Below are 25,376 nucleotides of genomic sequence, written 5' to 3' on the forward strand. Positions count from 1 at the left end.
AAATGCTTATATCTCAAAAACTTATGTTTACTAAAGCTTTTTAATTCAGTACAGTGTGTCCTATGTATTATATAAATATTGAATGCTTTTCTTCAAGACCCTGTATATCGAGGCTATTAAAGAACGTAATAATTTTATGAAACATTTAAACATATTATCGTAATTTTTGACAAGAGCGGATTTTTTTGCGAACTCTATTTCGTACTTCTCTTGTAATCGGAAGTTGATTGTATAAGGCCATTCTTGTTCTGAAAGACGGACTATGGAGATGCAAAGACAGTCGCCAGCCTCGTGCAACCAATAATATTGCAAAATCAATTACGCACCGATTAAAATCCAATCCCCCCATCGATCTATCTTTTGCATCTCCAGAATTCAGTACTGGGAACAAAAATCGATTATTACATTTGTATTCGATTTTCAATGAAGGAAAAAGATTGCAATGCCGTCGTAGTTGTCCATTTAAACCGTAAAATGTTTCCCTTCTTACAATGAGGATTAGAAAACAAATAAGATTAATAAAACCCGTAGAATTTAATGCACTTCTGCATTCAACATACATTGTAGGTTTTTGTCCACTAATCGTAAGTAAATAAATGTGTCTAACAATCAATTACGCACATTTGTGTCATGTTACAAGAACAAGTTAAACAGCGCTTTAATTATTCACGAATATAATTCTACGCTCTGTCGGGGAACTACAACAAGGTACGAAAAGATAAACTGACAAGAATGATATCTTATTTATCAATAAAAACATAGTGCATTTACAAACAATTAAAAAAAAACACTCACACATGAATGAACATAGTTAACAGAATATCACTGTATAACAAACTAGACCAGACAGGTGTCCGAGTCATTTTAATTTCTTTTTTTAGTATTTTGATACACTTTGTAACTCGTGAATGTTCAAAGCTCTACCTTTATTCGTAATACGATAAAGAACTATGACAATATGTAAATTGCTAATTCTGTTTTCCTCTTAATAGCTACTTGTCGTAGAATACAAGTTATTTGAGTGCATTATTCTCAACATATATCTTTCTCTCTCTCTTTCTTTCTTTCTCTCTTTCGCACTAGCCTAATTACGTGCGAACCTGCAATGAATTCGGTGATCTTCGTAACGAAATTAAGGCGCCAAATGCTTAAACAGCTATACAAAGTAGCTTCATCGATTATGCAAAGGGTACTGATACTGACTCACAAACGTAAGAAACTGAAATGCACATGGACTTTGCTGTTAACTTTTTTATAATAATTGTACAAAAAAGTAAAATTAATATTCTTCTTCGTCGTCAGGCGCCAGTCTATCTCCTTCTAACTCTTCAGGTGGCGCAAATCCTTCCTGTATGGAAAAACAATTTTATTTAGCGATATATAGAAATATTAGAATACTTCTAACGGACAAGACTTGTTGGAATTCTACCTCTGTGGCATAAAGAACTTCTAAGATTTTCTGTACTATAGGAGGAGGGTCTCCATTATCACAATCTTGGCACATTACTTCGATATCGCGCAATTTGCCAAAATAAAAGTCTCGCTCTTTTTCTAAACCTTCCACCGACATTTTTAACTCTACCAACTGAAAAAAAAAGATACATTATATTTCTGCATATGATAGATGTCGATTTTATTATGAAATCGTATTTGACTCTTCTAATACCTGAGCACTAAGTTCTTCAACTTTTCCATTATCTCCACCACGATTACCGACTGGGCCGGTTTTTACCGGTGGGCGATGTGCTGGTACTTTATTAACTAGATTTAAAAATTCAACGCATTATATGATTTGTTATTCATTCTGTATGATATGAATAATATACATACTATATTTACACAGATATTAAATACAATGGACAAAAGAATACTTAACAAGAGATCTACTTTGGTGAGAAACATTATACTGTGTAAACATTTCGCAAGCAATATGAACATTCTGATTCTAAGCATAACAGTTTATGCAAAATACAGCAGATGAATAAATGGATAGAGGGTGAAAACGCATGCATCAATATGTTTATGCACTGTACTTATAATACTTAAATGTTCAAATTGATCGGATGGTCAAGGAATTATCAACAGGAACATTTAACAGAACTTAGCTAATTTCATGCAGAAAATTAATAATATGGATAAAATTTACTAATTTAAGTCGTTAAATAAAGGATGAACAATCGAAACTTTTGTACTACATCCAAAGGATTTAGAAGAATCTTTGGCAAAATTACCAATGGTTTAATGAATCTGTTTAGATGGCTATCCTCTTTTGAACTTCTTAACAGTAAAAAAAGGAAAGAAATAAGAAAAAACGAGCATAAAATATTAAAAATAAATAATTACTATTGCTTATAGACTTGAAACTAGCTGTGTGTGCAGGGGCCGTAGTTCCCTCACCTGAAGTGAAATTTTTGTCTTGTGTTATTAAGTCAAACAAGCCTGTTCCTTTATTATTAATTGTAATTAATTAGGAGAAAGCCAATGTTGAATATGTGATTGTTTTTTTTTTACACATCGCTGATATTCAAGATCTTTCTGTATTATGTTTAGTGGCATAAAATCAAATACAACATAAAAGAAAAAACATGTGAAAACAATGTACCGATACGAGCTGGTGCTTTAGGTGAAGCTACATCACGAGGAGTGGTGCGCTTTGGATTAGTGCCATGTGGTGCATTACTGCCACCACTTCCCATGGTCTCTCCTGCTCTCATAGCCAGAGCATCGTATGGCTCCGTTCTAGAGTAATTCGCATCAAAGAATTTCTTGAACCATTGCAGAAATTCAAAATTATCTTGGAACCGGCCTTTCACCAGCCTATCAATGGGGACAATCTGCAAATGATTAGCAAAAAAAACTTGTGGAAGAAAACAAAAAGAAAAGGCACATTAATAAAACTGCACGACATAAGAAAGGATTAACAGAAACTAAATTTCATGTAGGTGTTTTGATATATAAGCTGTTCGTAATATATATAACACATGTGTCATGGTGGTTGCATCGTACAAAACACTGTCATATATGGTTACAGCCATGTACAATGAACATAACAAAATACCTATGGATTGCATATAAATAAGTTGTACTAGTAAACAAAGATCAACTATTTTGCTTTTATATCACATTTTTTTTGAATATACATTTAAGTACAGATTGGAAATGTCCATGGTTTTGTATATTTCTTTGTCTCAAAATAATAATACATTAATATTTACATAGAGAATATTAATGTATTATAATTTTGACACAAACAGTTATTGTAAATTAAAAAAACCGTTTTGTTCTTTTTTAATATGAGTTTTAATCATATGAAAAATGTAGTTATTTCTTTACTTGTCCATTTTATTTATATGGAATCAATAATAATTCAGTATGTTAACTGTACGTAAATATATGGCTACCACTGTAGATAAAGTAGCATTGTAATAATAGATATCATAAGAAGATTAAGGAAAATTCAGTCTGTTGTGTGTCCCTAAGACAATCTGTTACCCCCTACTTAGGTATATTTATAGACTGTTAAAAATAACAAACAGTCATCATAGCATTCTGCCTATGTAGTAAATAAGCATTTCAGAAATTTAAGTGATGTATTGGAGAGTGTACGATCACAGATTTAACATGGGATTGTGTGCACGGCTAATGACAATGCAATAATAAAGTAGAACAAATTTTCTTATACTTAAAATAGATGAACAATAAAGTGATACTGTGCTATTTTATGATCGAAATTGCAGAACTGTACATATATATGTGTGTGGCTAAAATTGCAAAAGCTGGTGCTTCCTACTTTACAACAGTTGCCCCTAAACTATCTAAATTTATAAGAAAAGTGCGATACATAGCCAGAATACTCGTGTATGCAGCATACAAATGATATTTTTTATCTTCATAAATATCATGATAGCATGCAAAAAAATAACATGATTAAATTGACACAATAATGCTATACCCTGCTGTTGGCGAGGGGCAATGTTACGTTGTTGAATATGCTTTTGCTGCATATTTGACTGTTTTGATTGAGGTGGTAAAAGTACCAACTGAGGATTTGACAAATTATGTGTTCCATCGACCCCAGAGCCCAGCGGTATACAACCGCGGGCTTCGTAAGCTTCGTATTCACGGCCATCATAATTCGCATCAAAGAATTTCTTGAACCATTGCAGAAACTCAAAATTATCTTGAAAGCGGCCTTTTATTAACTTATCCACTGGTATTACCTGAACCATTTCGTGAACAATAGGATTATGATTTTCTGTACTTTATAGTTTAATGTAACAAAACTGTTTTGTGTGGAGTAATATGATTCCATATATTGACATGGTATCCGGTTACATTATTGTAGTTTACCTTGATACCAGTGTCTTATTTCATTAATGTGTATTTCAATCTATTGTTATTGTTCAACTATATTAAGTTCTAAGTGTAAAGGGTCTTCCTATAATAAAAAGAATTGATAGAATTATATATATATATTTTTTTTTGCTACCAATCCGCATGTTTGTATTTTAAAGCACTAAAGTAGAAAGACCCCTTGACAATACTATTATGAATTCTACAAATTATTACCAGATATGTATTTTGAGCAAAGAACATTCTTCGCTCAAAAATTTTATCCTATATTTTCCTAAAGTGCTTTTAATAAATATTATGATGTTGCGCACTTACCTTATCTACATTCATTTTTTTGAAACCCCCTTGCAGAATTTTAAAATTCTGTATGTACTCATGCTCTAGGTTTGTCTTGAATTTCACCCTTTTCAATGGGACACTACCTGGGAAGAGCATGTCCATAAATTGACAATAAACGGCTCCGGTGCATAATTCTTCAATCTTCGTGAACGACGCTTGCAAACAGTCATTTACCCAAGCCAGCATGTCATGACGGCTTAAATTTTCCGTTGTCACATTTGTTGCATAGACATTAACAGCCATTTTGTTATCTTTGATTAAATCAGTGTCTAGAAAAGAACAATTAAGGCATTACTTTTATGCAATAAGGATAAACCTACAATAGCCACATGCTTTTATTTCAGTCTGCTTAACGTAAATCTTTTCAAGAAAATTATTATGCGTAACAATTTTTGCAATTTTTATAATAATTAAACCTTTGTTTGCAACAAAGTCTAATATAGAATCAGCAGTATTTCGCTACACGATGTTGTATTGACAACCATTATGGCTGTTTGAATTAATTAATGATCTTGTTACTTCTACAGTATATAAAATTGTAAATTTAAGAATGAAAAAACGACGCATTATTGGTCGATAATTAAAATTAAATAACACTAAATTAACGCAACAATAAATTTGGTATACCGATTAAAAGACATTCAAGAGTGTATATAAAAATTTCTCGCGATCAAAGGGTAGAATTTTATCTGCAAAATATACAAGTAAATACTCATATTATCAATATGCACAATACAGAATTATCAAAGACAAATATTTTGTATGATTATGGAACTAAATTTAAGCAATTAACTGTTATAAATTATATTTACATAACATAGAACTGTGGTAGTATGGTTAACTATGGTTCTACGTTATTATTAAATTTATAACAACTATAATTAAATTCAATATCGATTTTGCTTTGTATCCTTATCATCAATAACATATAAAATAAAAAAATATACATTAATTACAAGATAGCGGGGTTCCAAGGTCCGACGCAGTTACAGTTAATAAATATAACACAGAAATGTTTTACTATGAATAAACGATCTGGCACCGGCGACGAGCTCATAACGAGATGGTCATCCGTGGCGGTTCTTTTTCGTTTTGTTGAAGATGAGAGAGAACGAGATTGATAAATAGAAATGGTGGGGGTGATAGTAACGAACTCATAATGAAAAAGACAACAGCTGTATCAAAAGAATACCGTAAATCTTTCAAACGAACAGTAAAACAATCACACGATGTTCCTTAAATGGTTCAAACTATGTCAGACATAAAAGGAATAACGTTCCATTCACTTTTTTGGTCTCAAACTGTTCGTCGACAGGTTCGGTGTTCCTTCTACGCAATACCGTGATTTCAAAAGGTGCATAGTTTTGTTAAACTGTGAGAGCAACCGTTACTTCGTAGAAAAATGTATCGGGGAGCATTTGATGTCTATAAAATACCTTAAAATACTCGTACAACGACTTACCGAGTATTACGGAAACACTGTAACACCAATCGGGAGTGGTTCCCGTTCCCGCACGTAGATGACAAATGTATACTAGATCGTTCAAATGCGCACACAGGGGAAAACTTGTAACGGTTGCTTTAAGATAAATGACTGATGTACACGTACCGTACTAGATTTTAGTGAACAATTTCAACCGGCATTAAAGAAGTTCGTTGCTCCGAGATGCGTTCAAAACTGAAGAATTTGCAATTTCCGTTAATGGTGGAGGTGGAGACTAAATATTAATCCCGGCTCACAAGTCGTATTGCATTTTGCTACCATTAACCACGGTCCGACCAATCACATCCGCTGTCTCGGACAAGATTATCGAACATGAAACTATAATAAACCTCGCGTTCCTCTTCCTCTCTGAACGAACTTTTGTATCCCCATCATTTTATTCCACGCCCAATCCACGGTAAATCCTGTCCTAGTATTGTATTACCAACCAATCCGAGCAAAGCAATTTTTGGCCCTGTTTTCAACTGCACAGCAAGCTGTGACCCAGAGTGGCAAAAGAAAGGAGCTACTACTAGAAATGTATAACTGCGTGTATGCATTACTTTGTTCATCTTTTTCGCAAATTAATTTGAATCAAAATACGATAAAACTAGCACAGCATTGTCAAATACAAAAAATCTTTTTATTTATAATCTTAAAAATTATTCGCTCTTTTCGGCGAAACTTATTTAGATTTTACAATTTTTGTATACGTTTATGTGAATATTTTCTAAATTATTTTTGTCATATACACGTTCAGGTTTTATTAGAATATATAGTAATACGAATAAGAAAGAAGTTTATATATAATAACGTAATTATGTTTCCAATATTGTTGTGAAAATTGATTTTCTAATTTAGAACTTAGCAACAGCTACGTATACCGCGGTATACTAAGAGACCAATAAATTCGAATATTTACTTATCGAATCAAATTTCACCTCAGACAATTTTTGCGGCATTAAGCAAATAAGTAATGTAATACGAAAAGTGGCACTATATTGTTTGGAACTAAAATTATATTAGACATTGATGCGAAGTTCTTTCTTATTTTAATGTTCTCAAAGTTATGTCCACATATTCTCGTATATCGTGTATATCTTTTAGGCCTAACTTTTCCATTTAATCGATGGCAAGCGTAATGCATTTTCAGCATAGAAGTATTCTTCTGATTGTGGTTGCAGCTTAGCCTTGTATTCCGTTAATGCAGTTCGATCAGCTAGCTGTACAAAAATCTATAATAAAAGAAAATTAATTTACGGTTTTCACCGTTTCGAGTATAATATAGTTATACACTTTTATTTAGCGGCAGTAGAGTACTTTTATACTCACATCTATTACTATCCTAAAGCAGTGCATATTTTTGGCTAATTCCAATCTCTTTTCTATGTTATCAACGTGTTTTAAATATTTTTCGAGCATAGGAATAGGTGCCTTATTTTTGTACAAAATTTTGATTACGTCCTCGATTGGTAAATGTAATTGTAACTTTTTACTTCCCAGCCATCCCTAATGGAAAATATTTTATATATTCTTTTCGTGACTTTAATTATAACAGTGGCAAGTCGAATGACATTACTTTTGTCAGGAGAAGTCCATCTACCTCTTCCCATTCGCCAGCCGATGCTCTGACTTCTAATGCGACTTTCTGATACTGTCTGGGAGATATATTATGTACCTGAGATAATATTACGGGTGACATTAGAATACCTTCTGGTGAATTCCAATGACCTTTACTAACATGCCTTAGACAATCCAGCACAGATGTATTTAATTCTAATTCTTCATTGCCGTGTATCTTCCTAATTGTTGTTTGCCATTCTAACGATATATTAATACATTTTACTTATTTAATTTAATCATTAGATTCCTCAAAAGGAAAATAATTTACCCAAGAACTTAATATAGGATTGGACAAACGTAGCTTCCCTGCAGTCGGCTAAGGTTGAAAATTGTGTCTTGTAGCTATTACGAAGTTTGCTTAACAGTCTATCTGGATCACGAGTATTTTTTATAATTATGTGTAACGTTTTCATCTAAAACGGAATGCCATATATATTGTTCTTGTTATGTAATTCGAGTTTTGTAAAATCTTACCGCAGCATCCATTGATTGTCCTAGCATGCTACAAAAAACATAAATTGATAAAACCACGAGGATCTGTTACATAGAAAGATATACAGCATGAGTAACCTAAGGTATTTACTTAAAATATCTCATTTATTTTTAACGGTATGAGAAGAATGCGGGGCAGTTATTGTCATAAAAGTTTCTATTGCAACAATTGTCCCTCTCAGCCACACGTATTCTCAAAACAAAAAAACAAAAGGGATATTTCAGGTAAATATTTTAGGTGATCCACCCTATATATATGTACATACGTTAATATGTCTGTAAGCTCATTTATTTGTGAATTTGTGGATAGATATCGAATATATACATTTACTGCATCCATTCTTTGTGCTAATATTCTTTGAACCAAAGACCTTTTAAGTGTTTTCGTGAGGAATAGAACAATCTGAAACATAATATTCCAATGTATAATATACGTATAAATTAGACACGGTAACATTAATGTTATATGAGAATAAATCACTTACTATTAAAATTGCATTCCCGTTGCCACTTTCAATCGCTGCATCCAATAAAGCTGTTTTACTAGCAAGCGATTTATATGGTTCTAGTGAATACGATTCACCAATTAAAATCTTTCGAAGCGTAATTTCTGGTTTATCAGTGATTGTTTCTGATTGTATTTTCTGTGATTTATCTGTCGCCAAAACTGCAAAATATAAAATATTTCATATGTAGTTTTCAGACCACAGTTACTACCGTTTTCATTAATTTACTAACATACTGCTGCAAAGCGTTTTTTCCGATATCACAGACAACAGTGGTTTCAATACTTTATAATCGTCCGTCCTCTTTTGCGATACTTCCGATGTCGAGACGCCGCAGGTATCGGCCCATAGTTTATCTGTATCAGCATTTGACGTCTTAAACAACTGGCCCATCTATTTCAATTTAGTTGTCATTATTGAAAACATCAAAGGAACAGACATATAATACATTTCTAATTTTTCACCTCATTGTTTTCGAAAGAGAACGACAGCTTCTCTATGCTGTTCCAGTATTCCTCGTTATCTTTAACAGTGGCCATATTTACAATACTCCTTAAATAAGGATGTTCTTTGTTGACACTAATAATATCGTATCGAAATTATTTGCTAGTATCAAATAAACAAAGAGGAAATGAGAGTTTTCACGTCAGAAATTTCTGCGCCTCGCATACAGTGCTGCACCAAGCAGCCAATAACATTGTTATAGTTCAATGAGTCCTACTCCTGCACACCTCTAGGCCGTAGCTCGATACATTAGCAAGCGTTAATACAGAAATTCTCTTTGCTCTGTTTGGTCGGCAATTTACTGGCGAGATAGTACCGCCTTCAAAGACTAAGGAAAAAAAACAGTGAATAAACAAAATAGCAAGAAATCAGCATAACTATATGTGAAGCAAATCACACTGACGAACGATGTGGCATGTCTCATTCTACGGCGAGGACTTACCAACAGAGTCACGGCGGCGCGTAATTCGGCTTTTAATTTTTTTTTGGGCGTTACACGTGTTCCATGAAACAATACAACTTTTCAATGCAAGATTTTTTTTCATAGGTTCAGAAATACCGAAGATATTTGTATATATGTATTTCTATTTAAAGAATATTATTTTGTCAGAAATACATGGGATAACCAAGAGGCAGTTGTGTTGAATTTTCAGAACAAAGCAATTAAATGTATAAGAGCGGGTTAGAAATAATAAGGAATTAGGCGCGAATATCATCGAATATAATAACTGCTTAAAGGAAGACGAAAATAAACCAAGTGTGCAGGAGTAGAATTCATTACTGTACATTTGTGATGGGGGCTCTTAACCAGTCGACTGATCGTTCTTGGAATTTCTACTCAAGTCCAGTGGTGTTCAATGCTCGCGATCTGCTCTAAGAAGAGACCTCGTAAATAGAATTGAACGATATCAATAGATTGTCAATGGTATCCATTGGCACTGTTCAATGCCACTTGTAACGACTTTCACACATCATTCTGTAGCATATTCCTATTTTTAATATAAATTTAAATTAATTTCTTCTCGATGCCACGCTATGTTACACGCATGTATCGGATGCGAATGAGTAATTCCCCCACTCCTACCTTCCTGGAAGAAGCTTGTAAAACGACCGGTGATCTGAGAGACCTGCATACGATCAGTGAATTGTCACTGCTAACATGAACCTAAGATGTATAAAGAGAATATGTGTTCGCAGGAAAAATGGCTACGCAAGTAATGGGACGATAACGCAGGCGCAGGGTGTTCTGCACAGTAGCGTGGCGCGTTTACTGAATAAACAATATAATTCTGAATCACATATAATCAGTTAGAGATTCTATGTCGCGTCGTGATTGTGGTTCGAAACGCTTGACGTTGTCAATCATTCTCGTTATCGCGTTTAATTTATGAAGCTAAGAAAGTTTGACTTCAGAAAGCCTGTTCAAAAAATGCACATATTTTCTTATCTTCCAAGTATTGTAACTAACTAAAATTAAGAACCCAACAGAGAAAAGGAACACAAGCAAAAATATTAAATTATACTTATAACTATAGAAATAATATAAGTATAGTATAATTATAGACATAATATGATATAAATATAATACAATTGTAGACATAATATAATATAATTGTAGACATAACGAATCTCTGGAAATTATGGCACTTTTAAGATAAAAAATTGTTGTTTCATAAAATGTATACCAATACAACTTTATATTAAATATTATATCATTTTATACTTTACTTGGAGAAAATATACCTAAACACGCATGCTACATTGAATTTTAATTGCAATGCTTACAATATAGGAACTCACGAAATTTCGTTTAAAAGGGAAACAATTATATGTATGCATTAAATAACTTTAAACGATATCTCTCAACTAGGGGGTGACCCGAATTTACAGGTCGGATCGAATCTCGAAATTTCGCAAAGTTCGGCTACTCGAATCTTTTTACTCGTATCGGGTAGTTATCGTGTATATAAAAAAGATTATGAAAATGTAAACATGATGGTTTTCTGATGATTTTTCAAGAACATTTCTGTCTTATTTCATCAGGTTCGAATATGTCTCTTTGATCTTCAGGCACAAATAAAAAAGTTGGAAAACATAATTTCTTAATTATTTTATCATCCCAACCGAATGCAATTTTTGAAAATCTTTTAGCCATTTTCTGGTAAAATTACTGGTAAAGTTGATTTTTAAATTATTATTATAGGCTCAGGTAGAAAAGTTAAAGAATGAGAATTTTTTATTTTCTTTTTCCTAAGCAGTAGCCAAATTAGAAATGGAAAGCATTCTAATAGATTCATCCCTCTATCATCTGAGAAGAATTTAAATTGCTTAGCCCGGGCTTTAAAAAGTTTGCGTTTTAAGAGGAGTACAAACATTTATTGGAACTACTGTACGCGATAGATATTTGTAACATTTAATCGAGAATATTGTTGATTATCAGAGACTTATCTGCGAATGAAGATCACTTATGTCATCTAATGGTGAAAGAATAAAAACAATTAAACGTTGGATTGAATCATCTTGTACTGCTTTCATTAAACTGAGTCTCTTATCTAATAACGCACCGTTTCTCATCAGTATATCGAATTTTATAGTGCTGAGGAGATAACGAGTATGTACTTGAATGTTTATGTAATACGATAAAATAAGCGCAGCTGATATTTTCGGGTTTAAATAAGCGCGATCGGAACTTCGTGTATCACTATTTGTTAAGCTGGTCAACCGATTTGGCTGGGAAAATATTTATTGGTAATTACGTAATAATTTTTGTTATAAACAATGGTTGTGATCACAGACGTTGACGTGAAGGATGTGAGGTTCCCGACATCGCTATTGTCAGATGGTAGCGATGCTATGGTAAGCACATCAAATGTATAATTTTAAAAAAATAAAACAATGTATAAAAAATATATCGGTTAATTTTACACTAATGCGATAAAGTACAGGAAAGTCACCGTGTTGCACTTCTGTAAATGTTTGCATCTAACGATTACAAATTATAAAATTTTTATTTGCATAAAAAATTAAAATATTTTTCTCGATTGTTTATATTGATCTACAGCACACCGATCCCGATTATTCTTGTGCCTACGTAACAATAAAGACGGACAAAGGTTTCGAGGGATACGGTTTGACGTTCACTTTGGGCAGAGGAACAGAAATTGGTAATTTAATAATTACTTCCATTTATTAATATTAAATCAAATTTATATTTTAATAGTTATAACGTTAATGGACGATTCCATTAATAATTCTAATTATTTCCAAATGTATTTTCAGTTGTTGAAGCATGCAAGTCTATGGCTCATTTAATAAAGGGCCAGGATACTGCTGAAATATTTTCTAATTTTGGATCAGTTTGGAGAAAGCTAACTAGTGACACTCAATTGAGATGGGTAAGTATTGCATACTAAATCGTCGAGAAAGAATACCACTTTGGTATCAGTGTAAAATAAAGAAATTGTAAGACATGTATTTTTATACAATCTAATAAATTATTATCAAATACAGTTGGGACCAGAAAAGGGAGTCACTCATCTGGCCACGGCAGCTATAGTAAACGCATTATGGGACTTGTGGGCCCGATTGGAGAACAAGCCAGTCTGGAAGCTCCTGGTTGACTTAACTCCCGAACAATTGGTTTCGACGATAGATTTCAGATACATGTAAGTTAAAAATAATTCAATTTAAGAAGATAAGTTACTTATAATTGTATTTCATAAACTAGCACGGACGTTGTCACTAAAGAGGAAGCCATACAAATGCTTAAGAACGGTGAAAAGGGGAAGAAGGAACGACAAGAATGGTTGATAAAGAATGGTTACCCTGCGTATACCACACAAGTTGGCTGGCTTGGGTATAGCGACGAGAAAGTGAAAACACTTTGTAAGAAGTTTATGGATCTTGGTTACACATCCTTCAAAGCAAAGGTTGGCCAGAATTTGAAGGACGATATCAGAAGGTGCCGTTTAATACGCGATATGATTGGTGATAAAAACCAATTGATGGTGGATGCGAATCAAGTATGGGATGTCAATCAGTCCATAGAGTGGATGAAAGAATTGAAGGAGTTTAAGCCACTTTGGATCGAGGAACCCACATCGCCAGACGATATTTTGGGTCACGCAAAGATCGCCGAAGCATTGAAACCATACGGTATCGGCGTCGCTACCGGTGAAATGTGCGCCAATCGCGTGATGTTTAAACAATTGTTGCAAGCCAAGGCGATCGATTACTGTCAGATCGACTCGGCTAGAATTGGAGGAATTAATGAGATATTATCTGTCTACTTTATGTCCAAGAAACTGGGAGGTGAGTTTGGTTCATGCAGACTACTAAACGTTTTAGAGACATAGGATTCTACCAAAGATTTTGTTGCAGTTCCTGTGTGCCCGCACGCTGGTGGAATAGGTCTTTGTGAGATGGTTCAACATCTTCAACTATGGGACTTCGTTTCCCTCAGTCAAACTACCGAGAAACGTATGATAGAATACGTTGACCAGCAGCACGAATATTTTGTAGAACCCGTGACAATGAAAAACGCTTGCTACATGCCGCCCACAGCTCCAGGATATTCTACCAAATTGACAGACGAATGTCTTAAGAATTACACTCACCCTAATGGTGAACAGTGGAAGCAACTGCGCGCGAAAGGACTTTTCCCAAAAGTCTTGTAATTAATACTGTCATGTATTGATTTATATTGATCTCATACTTGTTATATTAACATGAATGTATATATCACAGAAAAGAAAACGAAATATAAAAATCTCTAAACAATCATTAGAATTATTGTAACATTAAAAATTATACATTGCTTACATATATGCGTAACAATAATATTGTCCCCATACGTACATATTCTGATTATTGAACTAGGATACACTGATTTTCAAGATAGCTCCAATGCCCACAATAGGATGTAAGATGAATGAGACATTAACTACAGGAATGCAACATCGATTTCACATAGTCGGTCTGCAAGACATAATATACTTACATAGGTAAAGTCAACAAGAATAATAGATTTTACATATTATATACGTACGCTGACAAACCAGTAGGAGTTGGGTTTGAACATAAATTTCCTAAGAAGAGACATATTTTCTACAGGAGATATAACATGTAAATGCAGATGGTTTACTGTATTGAATGGTGGCCAATGAAATCCTGTGCGTGTATTCGCAGGATCCATTCCTTGCTTCTCTAATATCGTATCCACAGTGGAGACAATTTTGTCATCTAAAATTTCTATTCTTTCAGAGTGTTCATAAACAATGTCTTGAAAGATAAATGACATAGTTTAACCCTATAGGACTTACAAAGTTCTGCATCCTCGATTTTAAGTTCCTTCGCATTACGTATATGTTTATTTGGCAGTATTAAATAGTGATGTGTAGAAACTGGATTGATGTCTTTGATGCACGTTACGTAATCATCCTACAAAACAATTGTTGTACGGTTTCTTGCATTATGACAGACGAGGTTAAGATTTTCGTACCTCATAAATCTTTTCGCTTGGCGCTTTATTATCTATAATTTTGCAAAATATACAGTTTTCTAAATGGGTCTCCATATGGTAAGATAGTATTTACGCTGACATCCGATGGAGATATTGATTTTGCTAGTGTCGTTCACTTTGGACTTCGGAATTTTATTTAAACATAATCGCTAATCACTCCACCAAATATCGGAAGTGGGAGTATACCTGACAGTATATCTACAGTCAATTACAAAAGTTTCTTTACGTTTTTTTTAAGAGAGAGAAAGAGAGTGACTTTTTAAAATTGATTCAGAGTTTGTAACTGATCGACTTCAGTTCGATGGAAATGTTAGAAGGAATAGTTTATTTAAGGGATAGTCAACCATTGTTTAGAAATTTATCTTAAGGCGAAATGACGAAGATCATTTCAAACATCTTTTTATAGTTTAGGAGATAATTGAGAACGTTACTTTAAATGAGACGCCCTTTATATGTATAGCTTATAGCCATGTTAACCAAATTCCTTGAAATTTTCAGGATGTATACAAATGGACTCGAATCATATCTTAAATAAAAGAAATCGAAACATATCTTAAAAATTTTTGTTTAAGACATAGATAAAAAAAGTTGTAAAAACTGACTCATATTATCGTCTTCGCGATTCAATTGTTTCAGAATATTTTTTAATAAAGTTAGCTAAATTCTTCTAACATCTCAACAGTGGAATTGATCTAAGCTACTATAAAAATAAAGTTATTATATTTTAAGTTGTTCAGGGGAACTTTTTTGACTGTCTGTAGAATAAAGGGTCACTTAAAGTGGAATCATTAACTCATAGATAATGTATAGTCGCGTATTTTATTTTTTTTAGAAAAATTAGATTGGAACTTAAAGACAAAGTAAACACATTGGAGATAGTAAGACGAGCAAATTAAAGTTTCGTTTTCAAACAATTGCTCTATTGTAGATTGTAAAGTATTAATATAAAACACTGAAATCTATTGAATGGATGTTTCTATAAATAATATTTATTTTCAATCAATAACAATTGTTAAAATTAAATCTGATAGATGTGGACATTAATTATGATTGCTTTTTTTTTTTAATTGCATTACTTTTTAATTTAAAATATATAAACTGTACATATATTTATAAGTGGGATGTATATATACATATATATACACATATTTATCTATGTATTTATATGTATATATGTGTATATTGTATATATATGTATATATATATTCATGTTTTTTATATAAGAGTGTGAGCATGATAAATTAATAATACATTTAACATATTTTTTACACTTGGCAGTTGAGTCGAACGAGAAATAACTTCTCTGTTTCCAAGAAACAATAAAATTCACAAAAACCCCGCTTTCACTATATTTTCATCTTCACATTTTTTAAACGGAGTTTCATGTTTTGTCTCTATATTTAATGTATCCTATTCAGTCCTTTCTAATAAAAAAAAGAAAACACAGAAATGCAACTTTGAACGATCTACTTAAAGTACGCAAGAAACGTCGGAACGAAATTACAAAACAAGGATAATCTTACAGCTTTAAAGTATCATTTCTAGATTTACATTTTTCACATTCAACTTGTTCACATACTTGTTTCAAACAAATACGTAAGAATTGTCGAAAATTAAGTATTGTTTCAACGAAATTGATGTAGACGGAGTCTCTTACCGGAATCGAACTTAAGTAATTTTGTAATTCTAGTTTCACGAATTATGTTAACATAGGTACACAAATTTCCCTCACTTTTTTTTTTGGTGAGTTTTAGCGACCGTCACTTTCACCGGTACGTATTTTAATTTTATAAATATAGATGTGCGTGTGTACATGTGTTTTGTGTGTGCACGCGCGCGTGTATTAATGTGTACAGTTTTTCACATGTGTAGATGTGCGTGTACAATTCTTTTTTTTTTTTTACCAATCTTACCTAAACGTTTCACGAATGTATAAACTTTTTTATTCATATACGAAAAGCATCGTTCACGTTCCGTCAAGGATACACGGATTTCGGTTATGTCGAGATTATAAGAAACGAAGCTGGGCTTCGAAAATATGTCAATCAACAAGATCTAAGGAAGAAATGAGCGAACCGAGATGCATAATCGATGCGTAAAACGAATTAAGTTAACCGATCCTGTTGCGTTCCGCTATTTAAATTAGTAAATCATATCCGTTAGTAGAATATTTTATATCCTCGCTGATCGGCCCGCGGGCGACTTACATGCTAGAAGTAGGTTTACCGGGATTTTCACCCGACTGTACAACTGTTCTTTATAAATAATTCTTATAAATTAGAATTAGTCTACGGTTTTCGATTCGACATTGAAAATCGTACAATTTACATAATATTCTCTTTACGGTAATCCACCATTAATACTGAGTGTTCCCTACCCTTACCTTTTCCCGTCCCACTTCGCACGTCGAAACCCACCCTTTAATTACGCGTTCTAGTAGTTCCTCAGCCAAATTGTTCTGTGATAAGTTTGGTCGGTGGCTTCTTCTCGCGGTTTTTATGCTGGTGTATGTTTTCTATTATTTTTCTTTTACGTTCGTTCCGAATGAATCCGGATCGAACGGCGGCAGACGAATTCCATGATTAAATTAACTTAACGCTCTAATAAAGAGGTAAGTTTCAGCTGCCTTGGTAGGGCATTTGATCCGGAACGGCTGACGAATGATTCTGATTCGGACTCGGATGGAAATGCGGATTGCTACCGTCTTGTGATAGATCGCCGACTGAAGGTTCCTCGTATTTCCCTCGCTTGAACCGACCGTATAGCGACGAATAAGGTAGATTATAGTGAATGGCTGCTTGATTGATGCTCATGTGACCCAATCTGAAACATGGAAATAATCACGTTCTCCATTAGTTTACAAGCTAATGTATATTTCCAGACTAGCATATTCTTAATTAATAAAATTTAGATATTTTGTTACTAGATTTTAATCGATGCGTTGTTTCAGGTCCACATTTTTCTTCGCGGACAATTTGTGTGCTTGAAGCGTGTCTGGACGCGTTTGTAATTGATCATATATTCAAAGTAACTGTTCGCTAGCAATATATAAGCAGTATATAACAATGATATTTTTTATGGCGAACAGCTCGCGAATTGTCCACAGATCTCCAATGTGGGCCTGGTATTACTTTCATAGAATCTGTCACACGCATTAATTCTTAATTAAATCAAGGAGTGATTTTACCTGACAGCTTCGAGTGCCTCAGTCATAGCATCCTCGCTCCACGGCGTGGGATTACTCCTGCTCAATTCGATTCCTTCCCTTTTACATCTACCGTACAAGGTGCCCGTCGGAATACCGAATTCTGTAGAGGCTCTCTGTACAGATGTTTGACCGGACCTTATTGCTTCCAAAGCGCGGTCGAGATCGGCTGGCGACCAAGTAGTAGGACTTGCGTTAAAGGGCGCGGCCAATCTTATACCCTCCCGCCTCGCTATTTTGTACAACGTGCTCGAAGGTATGCCGAACGCTTTCGAAGCCTTGTTGGCGGAGATCGTGCCAGTTCTTAGCGCTTCGAGAGCGTTATTCAGGCTCTCGTCGCTCCACGACTTTGTTGGTCCATCCTTTTTTGGCGTGTCTATGCCTAATCGGTGCGCTCTTTGCCATAACGTCGTCGACGGTATACCGAAGGTTGCTGAAATAATTAACGCAAGAATTAAACATTGTTAGGTACACAAATGTATTAAAATTAGAAGGGGTTCGTAACTTTAGTTACTATTATGAGAAAGTGATATTTTATGTATATACAACAGTAAAACGTGTAAAATAACTAAAAGATTTTACTTTCGTGTCTCTGTAATCTTTTTAAAATTGAGTGAACGCCTAAGAAAAAGTTTAAGCGATTAAGAAAGTATTTTTTTATTAGAGGAGTCAATCTATTTTTTGATTGAATTTTCTTTTCAGATTAATCATTATGATTAATAATATTTTTAATCATCGACGTATGAGTCTTTTTTAGAACAAGAAGATTTGTTTACACTTCAAGAATAACAGATTTTCATTGCAAATGAATAGAGTAACGTAAATGATATAAGCCATTATAAATGACACGTTGTATCTTGGTAAAGAATACCCAAACATGTGTACAAATCATCAAGTTCGTTGGACTATAATAATTCGACAAGTGCCTCTTCTAAAAATCTCTCAAAAACAAGACGTTCAATGAAGAATATCACCTACAGTTTTTTAAACGTTTTTAGAACCCTACCAATTCTTAACACATTTCCTACTGTACATCAACATACTAATATCCAAGTTTGTAAACTATGGTTTAAGATAATTTTATCTTATGTTGTATACACATACAAAAAACAGAATAATTTAAAAAAGGGTGCCTAGGATGGATTCACGGTGTTTAATCGTTGATTAATTACCGGAGGCTTTCGTCAAGCTCATGTCATGGTTCCTCAAAGCCTCCAATGCCGCGTCCATATCTTCTTGTGTCCACGACTTCGATCCATGGTGATGGGAGCTCGATTGTCCAGAATGTCCTCTCGAGTTGTTCTCACCGGAATCCGAGTGGACGGAACTCCCGGAGGGCATTAAACCGAGAAGCTCTGGCGTGATCATCATCATATTGTCACTGTCCGCTGCGTTCTTCGAACTGACGCTCGCCCGGTCCGACATGTGGCTATCGATGTCGATCGTGTCCGACGAGTCCATCGTGTGCAACGTTTCGAACTTTATCTTCACACTGTCACAATTCTGAATCTCTGTAAACACATAACGTAGAACGATGACACTGTTGTCTTCATCTTAGTTGCGTCGGTCGCAGATGAACGCGAGGAGTTTAAGCGGCGTTACGTTTTTTCCCCCGACCACCTGAATTTCGAGAAAGAAGCGGCGACTAAGGCAAAGCTAGATGCGTGCACTAAATGAGGTTGCGTGGGCTGTTACGAACCGAGCAACGCAAATCTAATCGCGACTAGTTAAGCTTGATTAGACCAATTATTTTGATTCTCTCCCCGTCTAACGAACACGGCTGTACTTTTACTCCCCTTTGGGCGATCCACCACCGGCATGATTGAACACGTAATACCACCCCCGGCGAAGAGTACTTGGTCAAAAATTAACATCGATCTTTACAAATTAACTTCCTTATACGCTAAAAGCAGGCAGTACTCACGGCACTGTATAATGAATATAATATTATAATTGTACTGCGATATCATAAATACGTAGCAGTTGTTTACGAGTAAAATATTAGGGTGTCCCATAAGTTTCTTCCTTTTCTGCTGTACTGCTCTGTTACATTCTTTCATCCGGTTTATAAGGTCGTTTTTCATGAATTAATTTGGAAGTCAAACTTCATATTGAGTCACATATTCCATCTTGATTAAATGATTACTATGATTATTACGTACTATTCTCGAGTATACTCTCAATATTATATTTATGGAACTTATGGGACACTCTAGTGTAATTTTGAGCTTGGAACTTCCTCTCTTAGGATAATATTAAATGCCGATGGTGATTAGTGCACGATTAATAGTCGCGTTGATTCCAGAACGGGAAACTGCACCTGTGGAATGATGATCTGGATCCCTTAGATGTGTGATCGTAGTGCCGACCAATGTTGCGCTCGGTGGGGTGGGTTGTGTCTCTGGGGGCAGGTCGACTTCCCCAGGATCTGGATGGTGACCATAGTGTCCGAGCCCTGTATGACAGAACATGTCACCTTTTAATTACAAGTGAAAAGAGTCTGTCCTGTTATTTCTTGAAGTGACTAACCGCCCCACACCTTGAAACCGTCACGTGCTTTTCATTACAAGGGAAAACATTCTTTCTCATCCCCGGTCTGTATTCTAAAACTATTTAAAAAGAGAATGTTTGTACAGAACTCTCGTTGCCCATAAATAAAGGAAAGTATATAGTTCGTTGAGACACTGAATGATGGAATCAATTGTCATGAAAAGTCTCGAAGATACAAACTTTAAGTTATGAGGTATAAAGGAGCAAGATTGCTGATTAATGAGAACAGTTTTATATTGTTAATTTATGTAGCGAGATTGCTTTAACAATTTCTGTATCATATGTATCGCATAATGAAGTTGCATTATTATTTCTATTGTGTTGTATGCTAAAGATTGCTAATTGCTAATTGGAGGAAATGGAAAGCAGATTGCTCGAAGGTGTTTCCTTCTCTTAAGGCGTAATTCCGTCAATAGACAAGACTTTGATGATGGCTAACGAGTCGACGTTGAGGAGAATAAAGTTTAGAAGAATAAATATACTATTTTCGAGGAATGTGGATACAAAGTGAGGCGAGATCCCATGCTAAGTGATTGTATGGCACCGCATGGCACTTACAGTAAATTTCGACGAACCAATGGTGATTAATTGTCGTCGTCGCGATGTCCGTCCGTATTTATGTGCACCTGTCTGATGCTCGGATGGACGCATCGTCAGACGCCGATTGTCGAGTGGTCGATTAGAAAAAAAGGGGAACAATTCGAACGCGCCGTTCGTTTACGGACAATTCGTTGGCGGGCGAGCGTTTGGCGGTCGGATGAACGTACTGCGACAATGGGAGTTGTTTTACGCGACTTTCAACGTCGCCTATCTGAAAACTTCGCCACTTCGTTCAAAAGTCCCCCATTCGAACACTCAACTTTTACATGAAAATGGACACTTTGGGAAGAGGAGATACGATTATTCGAGCCTTACAGTTCGTTTTACAATTGTTCGTAATCGGCGATGCATTTTTTAGAGAGCTTTTGCAATGTCTTTTGGCGAGGTCTTCTGTCGCATTAAGTATTAATGCGGAAGACTAAACAAATCTAGAGACACAGGATGCGATGGTTGAAGATCATGTTGAGCCTTTTAGCTACTGATTATCGAGTGTCGATATCTTGACTGTTTAGAGGAAAAGAGAAGATTTAGTGATAGCAAACGACGCCCTATTTCTAAGCAATTTGTCTCGGAGCACGTGGTTGTGGGGTGGGAAAGGAAATGCAGTTTAGTGAGAACACTATGATGAATCTCACGGTATTTAACCCAGTAACTTCCTTGGGAAAAAGTCGTGATCTATAATACGAGTTTTATATCTTTTCTTACATATCTTAGAATTGTTTAGAGGTATTTAGAATCGTTTGAAGGTATCATTGGTAATAAAGCAAATTTCTATAACATACACACATCCAAACATATATGTCATAAACGAAATTATTACCCTCTGACTTCATAAAACGACCCAGGAAAGCAATCAAAAATTAATTCAATGTAGAACTTGTTAAATGAAATTATACCTCGTGTTGTATGTATCGTTTTGCCAGCACAAGTAGCTATTTAATTAGGTTTTTGTTCGTCCCTTGTCGGAAGCAAAGATATTGTTTTAAAACATACATTTTCTTCGCGTTGAGATAAAAATTGTTCCTATTAAACAGAGCAGCGAAGTATAAGCAATATTTTAAGTCTTTTTCGAACCATTTACGTATAATAATTTATAATGGATTTCCTGTCACAAAATACTGAAAATGATGATTTTATCCTGCAATATTTCTTATTCAGATCCATTCAGCACTCTTCGAAATCCGAGTGCAGCTCATCGATTTTATTATTCCAAAACCAGTATTGTTTTTACAAGGAGATCGAAAATTGGAAAAAGTCATTTATAATGAAAACGAATGTTTCGCAGATTAATCTGCCGATACATGTATCACGTGTAAGTAGAAGAAATTTAAAAAAGAAGACTGAAATAATCTCCTCGGAAATAGTTACGTAACGTACCCCCTCAAATGTTTTTATTAATTACCGCCTTGCATTTTAATTCGACAAATTGTCTTCTATTCGTGATCTCATATTTGAAACAACTATTTCGTTTTAATGCATTCTTCTGTAAAACAATGTGGAAGAACTTCAAACGACCTCGTTGTCATCGTCAAGTCTGTTACACCACTCGACACACGTAACATGTAACTTTCATTTAAAGTTTGTACCCTCGATACTTTACGAGATAATTCACCATATTACGTGCGTGTGTAACATCTGGTATAATGAGCTCAGCGTTCGTTTAACACAATGATATTTTACAAAGCTAAGAACCTGGTGTTACGATAGATTGAAGACTCCGAAGAAGAAACTTACGTGTGCCACTCTCCCCCCCCTATGATCAAACTATGCGAGGGTTAAGGTGTGGGGCGTGAAACCTGGCCCGCCTACTTACCGTTGTTATTGTTGTTCGCACCGTTACCGTTGTTATTGTTGTTGTTGTTATTGTTATTGGTCCGCTGGCACGTTTCCAAGACTACTGTTGCCGTTGTGCCCTCCGTACAATCTTCATCTTCGGTCTGCCAGTCCCTGTGATTCTGCGGAATATCCGGTACAAATTTAGCGACGACCGTGACGAGATGGTTCGTAGTTCGTTGGACGGCTGTCACGTTCTCATGCTTTTCCCTTTGCATCTCGTTCCCACCCCTCCCTTTTTCTTTTCTTTCCATTTTTTTCTTTTTTTTTTTTTCGTTTGCCCTCGTAAACAGCCGTCGCGAACGTACACCGTGTAATAAAACTTACCTCTTTGTTCTCCGGATTGTAATTCCCGTTCGATTCCTCCTCTTTGTATCTGTCGTAGTGCCTCGAATCCGTTGCGCGAGGCTCGAACGTGGTCCTCGCTCGTTTGTACCGCCTCTTTAACTTGCTGAAATTTATCCTGGGAGTGCCCGGTTCCCGTGGAGGCGAGCTCAAGCTCACCGATGGCGGACCGTCCCTGCTCTCCGGCACCTCGCAGAGGCCCTTGATCTTCAGCTGATCAGCCGTTTTCAATAATGACTGCAACAAAACCAGAAATGTCCTGTAAACGTCTTTCATTCTCATCGGCAATCGCAAATATGAAGTAACCAGCTGTTAATCATTTTATGCTGTACGCTTGTGTTCGGTGCTCTTCGCAGACCAACGAAGACAACGATAGCCAAATGTTTATCCAGCTAATAAAGTACAAATATATTTATATATATATTTATCATTCTAAATACAAATATATTTCTCATACAACGCGACGTCTTTAGCGAATTATTAAGGCTGAAAGACAAAATCTGTAAAAAGGAGTTCGATTAAACTTTGCATGTACGAGGCGGCCCTATCGGAGATTTATTAATGCCGTTATGTCGATAGAAGAATTCTTACTAGGAAACCCTTTTTCACATCCTCCTGCAGCATCCGCTATGAAACGCATAACGAGAGTGATCTACATTTCTGTTCCTGGAATTCAGGTTCGACGGATGCCTGTGCCGCTTTATAGGCTACTCGCTGAGAACCAGTAGCCACCGGTGGAACACCGTCCGACATCTCCCATGGCGGGGCGCAACGACGAGAGAATGACCGCGGCAAAATATTTGCGGAAATTGAAGCGATTCGATGACGAGAGAGAGAGACACGCGCGAACGTACAGAGTAGAGGGTGCAGAGCCGATAGATCGTGCTCGACGCCAAATAAGGAATAAACCTATATATCCCGGTAAACCGCTTTCCGAGGATGAATAAAGAAGAAGGGACTAGCCGGACAGGAGGCGCAGGTCGACGGATTTGCATATTCCCGGTAAAATCCCCGTCATCCTTACGGGCACCGTGTCCCCGACGGATACAGTTTCATCCACGCAGTTGCCGTCTGGTCGCGGCGGCTCGGTCTAAAATCAGTTTCCACGATCCAGTTTCGGCTTGTGCAGCGATTCATCGGCGCGGTGCGTCGACCCGCGTCGAGAGCACCAGCGCGGCGACCGTCCTCCCTGCGACTACACATCCATCCCGGCCCTATTCCTCCTCCCCCATACCACCACACCACCCCACCCCACACCCCCCTTCTGTCTCCCTTCTTCGGTGATCTTAACCTTGAAACCGGTGCACGGAGGGAAACACCGACGGAGGACGAAGAAGAAAAGGAGGAGAGGCCGAAAAGCGAAGATCACGCACGCACGAAGAAAGGAAAGAAAAGGGAGTCCGCGAGGCGCTTACGGTTGCTCGGGGGGTCGGAAAAAGGGTGCAGCGACGAGAGGCGGGGAGGGGGGGTCGGACGAGAAAGAGCGGACGCGACTTCCGCGTGACGAAAACAGAGGAGACGAATTTTCGGAGCGTCTGCTGGTTACGACCACGTGGGCAGCCCAAAAGGATTCCGCCGTTTCCGGGAACGGATCCGAACGACGACGACGACGACGGCGACGCGTATGTGCGCGGGAGGAGGGAGACGAAGACGGCAAAGTCAGTCACTAAAGTAGTACAAACAATCTTCGGGGGACGAAAAAAGGAAAAAAAGAAGAGAAAATAGGAAACCGAGGGAAGAGTGGATGGACAGAGTCGGTCAAAAAATAGAAACGATGGGGGAAAAAAGAAGAGAGGTATGGAAAGGAGAAGAGACGATGGAAAAAAAGGGGTAGGGTGGGAGAGGCGAATGAACGAGAGCGAGGGCCGCGCTGAAGTTGAGGCTCTCTGTTCTTTAATCAAGGCAGGGGTGGTGCGATTAGGCGGGGTCGGCAAGGGGACAGGCGGTATGAGAGCGGCAGTGGTGGCGGTGGCGGCGGCGGCGGCGGCAGCAACGACGCGACTTGGGGGGAGGGGGTGAGGA

General features: G+C 36.3%; 5 protein-coding genes across 17 annotated transcripts in view; 1 reads left to right on the plus strand and 4 right to left on the minus strand.

Moving 5' to 3' along the window:
* Positions 1-1,056: 1,056 nt before the first annotated feature.
* LOC144472476 (microtubule-associated protein RP/EB family member 1-like) lies at positions 1,057-6,443 on the minus strand. 5 transcript variants are annotated; one of them, XM_078185604.1, is made up of 7 exons: positions 6,302-6,443; positions 4,669-4,961; positions 2,603-2,834; positions 2,344-2,397; positions 1,667-1,761; positions 1,430-1,585; positions 1,057-1,348 (listed from the first exon to the last, which is right to left on the minus strand). In XM_078185604.1, the coding sequence occupies exons 2-7, from the start codon at positions 4,933-4,935 to the stop codon at positions 1,280-1,282; spliced, it is 873 nt and encodes a 290-aa protein (XP_078041730.1). In that variant the 5' UTR covers positions 4,936-4,961; positions 6,302-6,443; the 3' UTR covers positions 1,057-1,279. The 5 variants fall into 5 exon arrangements, with proteins under 5 accessions (XP_078041730.1, XP_078041729.1, XP_078041731.1 ...); XM_078185603.1 differs by lacking the exon at positions 6,302-6,443 and adding an exon at positions 6,155-6,289; XM_078185605.1 differs by lacking the exon at positions 6,302-6,443 and adding an exon at positions 5,649-5,773.
* Positions 6,444-6,825: 382 nt separating this feature from the next.
* LOC144473227 (spermatogenesis-defective protein 39 homolog) lies at positions 6,826-10,438 on the minus strand. 3 transcript variants are annotated; one of them, XM_078186915.1, is made up of 10 exons: positions 10,385-10,438; positions 9,261-10,289; positions 9,033-9,189; positions 8,776-8,957; positions 8,557-8,693; positions 8,273-8,300; positions 8,067-8,211; positions 7,755-7,996; positions 7,508-7,684; positions 6,827-7,410 (listed from the first exon to the last, which is right to left on the minus strand). In XM_078186915.1, exons 2-10 carry the CDS (start codon positions 9,333-9,335, stop codon positions 7,285-7,287), a joined length of 1,269 nt encoding a protein of 422 aa, XP_078043041.1. In that variant the 5' UTR covers positions 9,336-10,289; positions 10,385-10,438; the 3' UTR covers positions 6,827-7,284. The 3 variants fall into 3 exon arrangements, with proteins under 3 accessions (XP_078043042.1, XP_078043041.1, XP_078043040.1); XM_078186916.1 differs by lacking the exon at positions 10,385-10,438 and having other exon boundaries at positions 6,826-7,410; positions 9,033-9,180; positions 9,261-10,384; XM_078186914.1 differs by lacking the exon at positions 10,385-10,438 and having other exon boundaries at positions 9,261-10,382.
* Positions 10,439-11,878: 1,440 nt separating this feature from the next.
* Positions 11,879-14,079, plus strand: LOC144473093 (mitochondrial enolase superfamily member 1). The gene is made up of 6 exons (XM_078186656.1): positions 11,879-12,156; positions 12,362-12,464; positions 12,580-12,695; positions 12,811-12,965; positions 13,028-13,611; positions 13,681-14,079. Exons 1-6 carry the CDS (start codon positions 12,079-12,081, stop codon positions 13,974-13,976), a joined length of 1,332 nt encoding a protein of 443 aa, XP_078042782.1. The 5' UTR covers positions 11,879-12,078; the 3' UTR covers positions 13,977-14,079.
* LOC144473094 (adenosine 5'-monophosphoramidase HINT3) lies at positions 13,969-15,119 on the minus strand. Its single transcript, XM_078186657.1, has 4 exons — positions 14,801-15,119; positions 14,622-14,739; positions 14,348-14,541; positions 13,969-14,277 (listed from the first exon to the last, which is right to left on the minus strand). The coding sequence occupies exons 1-4, from the start codon at positions 14,873-14,875 to the stop codon at positions 14,239-14,241; spliced, it is 426 nt and encodes a 141-aa protein (XP_078042783.1). The 5' UTR covers positions 14,876-15,119; the 3' UTR covers positions 13,969-14,238.
* A 671-nt stretch (positions 15,120-15,790) lies between these two features.
* Positions 15,791-25,376, minus strand: part of Psq (pipsqueak) — a 34,556-nt gene continuing 24,970 nt past the window's right edge. For 5 of the 7 annotated variants that reach the window (XM_078185080.1, XM_078185079.1, XM_078185081.1 and 2 more), the window contains 6 exons: positions 23,337-23,591; positions 22,990-23,131; positions 20,347-20,502; positions 19,199-19,537; positions 18,009-18,459; positions 15,791-17,644 (listed from right to left, as the gene is read on the minus strand). In XM_078185080.1, the coding sequence (XP_078041206.1) occupies positions 17,440-17,644; positions 18,009-18,459; positions 19,199-19,537; positions 20,347-20,502; positions 22,990-23,131; positions 23,337-23,591 (1,548 nt within the window). In that variant the 3' untranslated portion in view covers positions 15,791-17,439. Of the gene's footprint in view, positions 17,645-18,008; positions 18,460-19,198; positions 19,538-20,346; positions 20,503-22,989; positions 23,132-23,336; positions 23,592-23,945; positions 23,982-25,376 lie in introns of all 7 variants that reach the window. The other 2 variants (XM_078185075.1, XM_078185074.1) reach the window with 2 other exon arrangements.

Source organism: Augochlora pura, chromosome 7 (assembly GCF_028453695.1).
Source record: "Augochlora pura isolate Apur16 chromosome 7, APUR_v2.2.1, whole genome shotgun sequence".
In the NCBI taxonomy this organism is placed as follows: Eukaryota; Metazoa; Arthropoda; class Insecta; order Hymenoptera; family Halictidae; genus Augochlora; species Augochlora pura.

Bases quoted from the DNA above. Each gene is read 5' to 3' on its own strand.
- LOC144472476 (XM_078185604.1), bottom strand. From the start codon at position 4,935: ATGGCTGTTAATGTCTATGCAACAAATGTGACAACGGAAAATTTAAGC. The intron at 2,398-2,602 runs GTACATTGTTTT...ATTTCACTTCAG, and splicing joins TAAAGCACCAGCTCGTATCG to GTGAGGGAACTACGGCCCCT. The intron at 1,586-1,666 runs GTATTAGAAGAG...TTTTTTTTTCAG, and splicing joins TTGAAGAACTTAGTGCTCAG to TTGGTAGAGTTAAAAATGTC.
- LOC144473227 (XM_078186915.1), bottom strand. From the start codon at position 9,335: ATGGCCACTGTTAAAGATAACGAGGAATACTGGAACAGCATAGAGAAG. The intron at 9,190-9,260 runs GTGAAAAATTAG...AAATTGAAATAG, and splicing joins TCTCTTTCGAAAACAATGAG to ATGGGCCAGTTGTTTAAGAC. The intron at 7,685-7,754 runs GTAATGTCATTC...ATTTTCCATTAG, and splicing joins ATGGACTTCTCCTGACAAAA to GGATGGCTGGGAAGTAAAAA.
- LOC144473093 (XM_078186656.1), top strand. From the start codon at position 12,079: ATGGTTGTGATCACAGACGTTGACGTGAAGGATGTGAGGTTCCCGACA. The intron at 12,966-13,027 runs GTAAGTTAAAAA...TTCATAAACTAG, and splicing joins ACGATAGATTTCAGATACAT to CACGGACGTTGTCACTAAAG. The intron at 13,612-13,680 runs GTGAGTTTGGTT...ATTTTGTTGCAG, and splicing joins TATGTCCAAGAAACTGGGAG to TTCCTGTGTGCCCGCACGCT.
- LOC144473094 (XM_078186657.1), bottom strand. From the start codon at position 14,875: ATGGAGACCCATTTAGAAAACTGTATATTTTGCAAAATTATAGATAAT. The intron at 14,740-14,800 runs GTACGAAAATCT...ATTGTTTTGTAG, and splicing joins CAAGCGAAAAGATTTATGAG to GATGATTACGTAACGTGCAT. The intron at 14,542-14,621 runs GTAAGTCCTATA...TAGAAATTTTAG, and splicing joins AATCGAGGATGCAGAACTTT to ATGACAAAATTGTCTCCACT.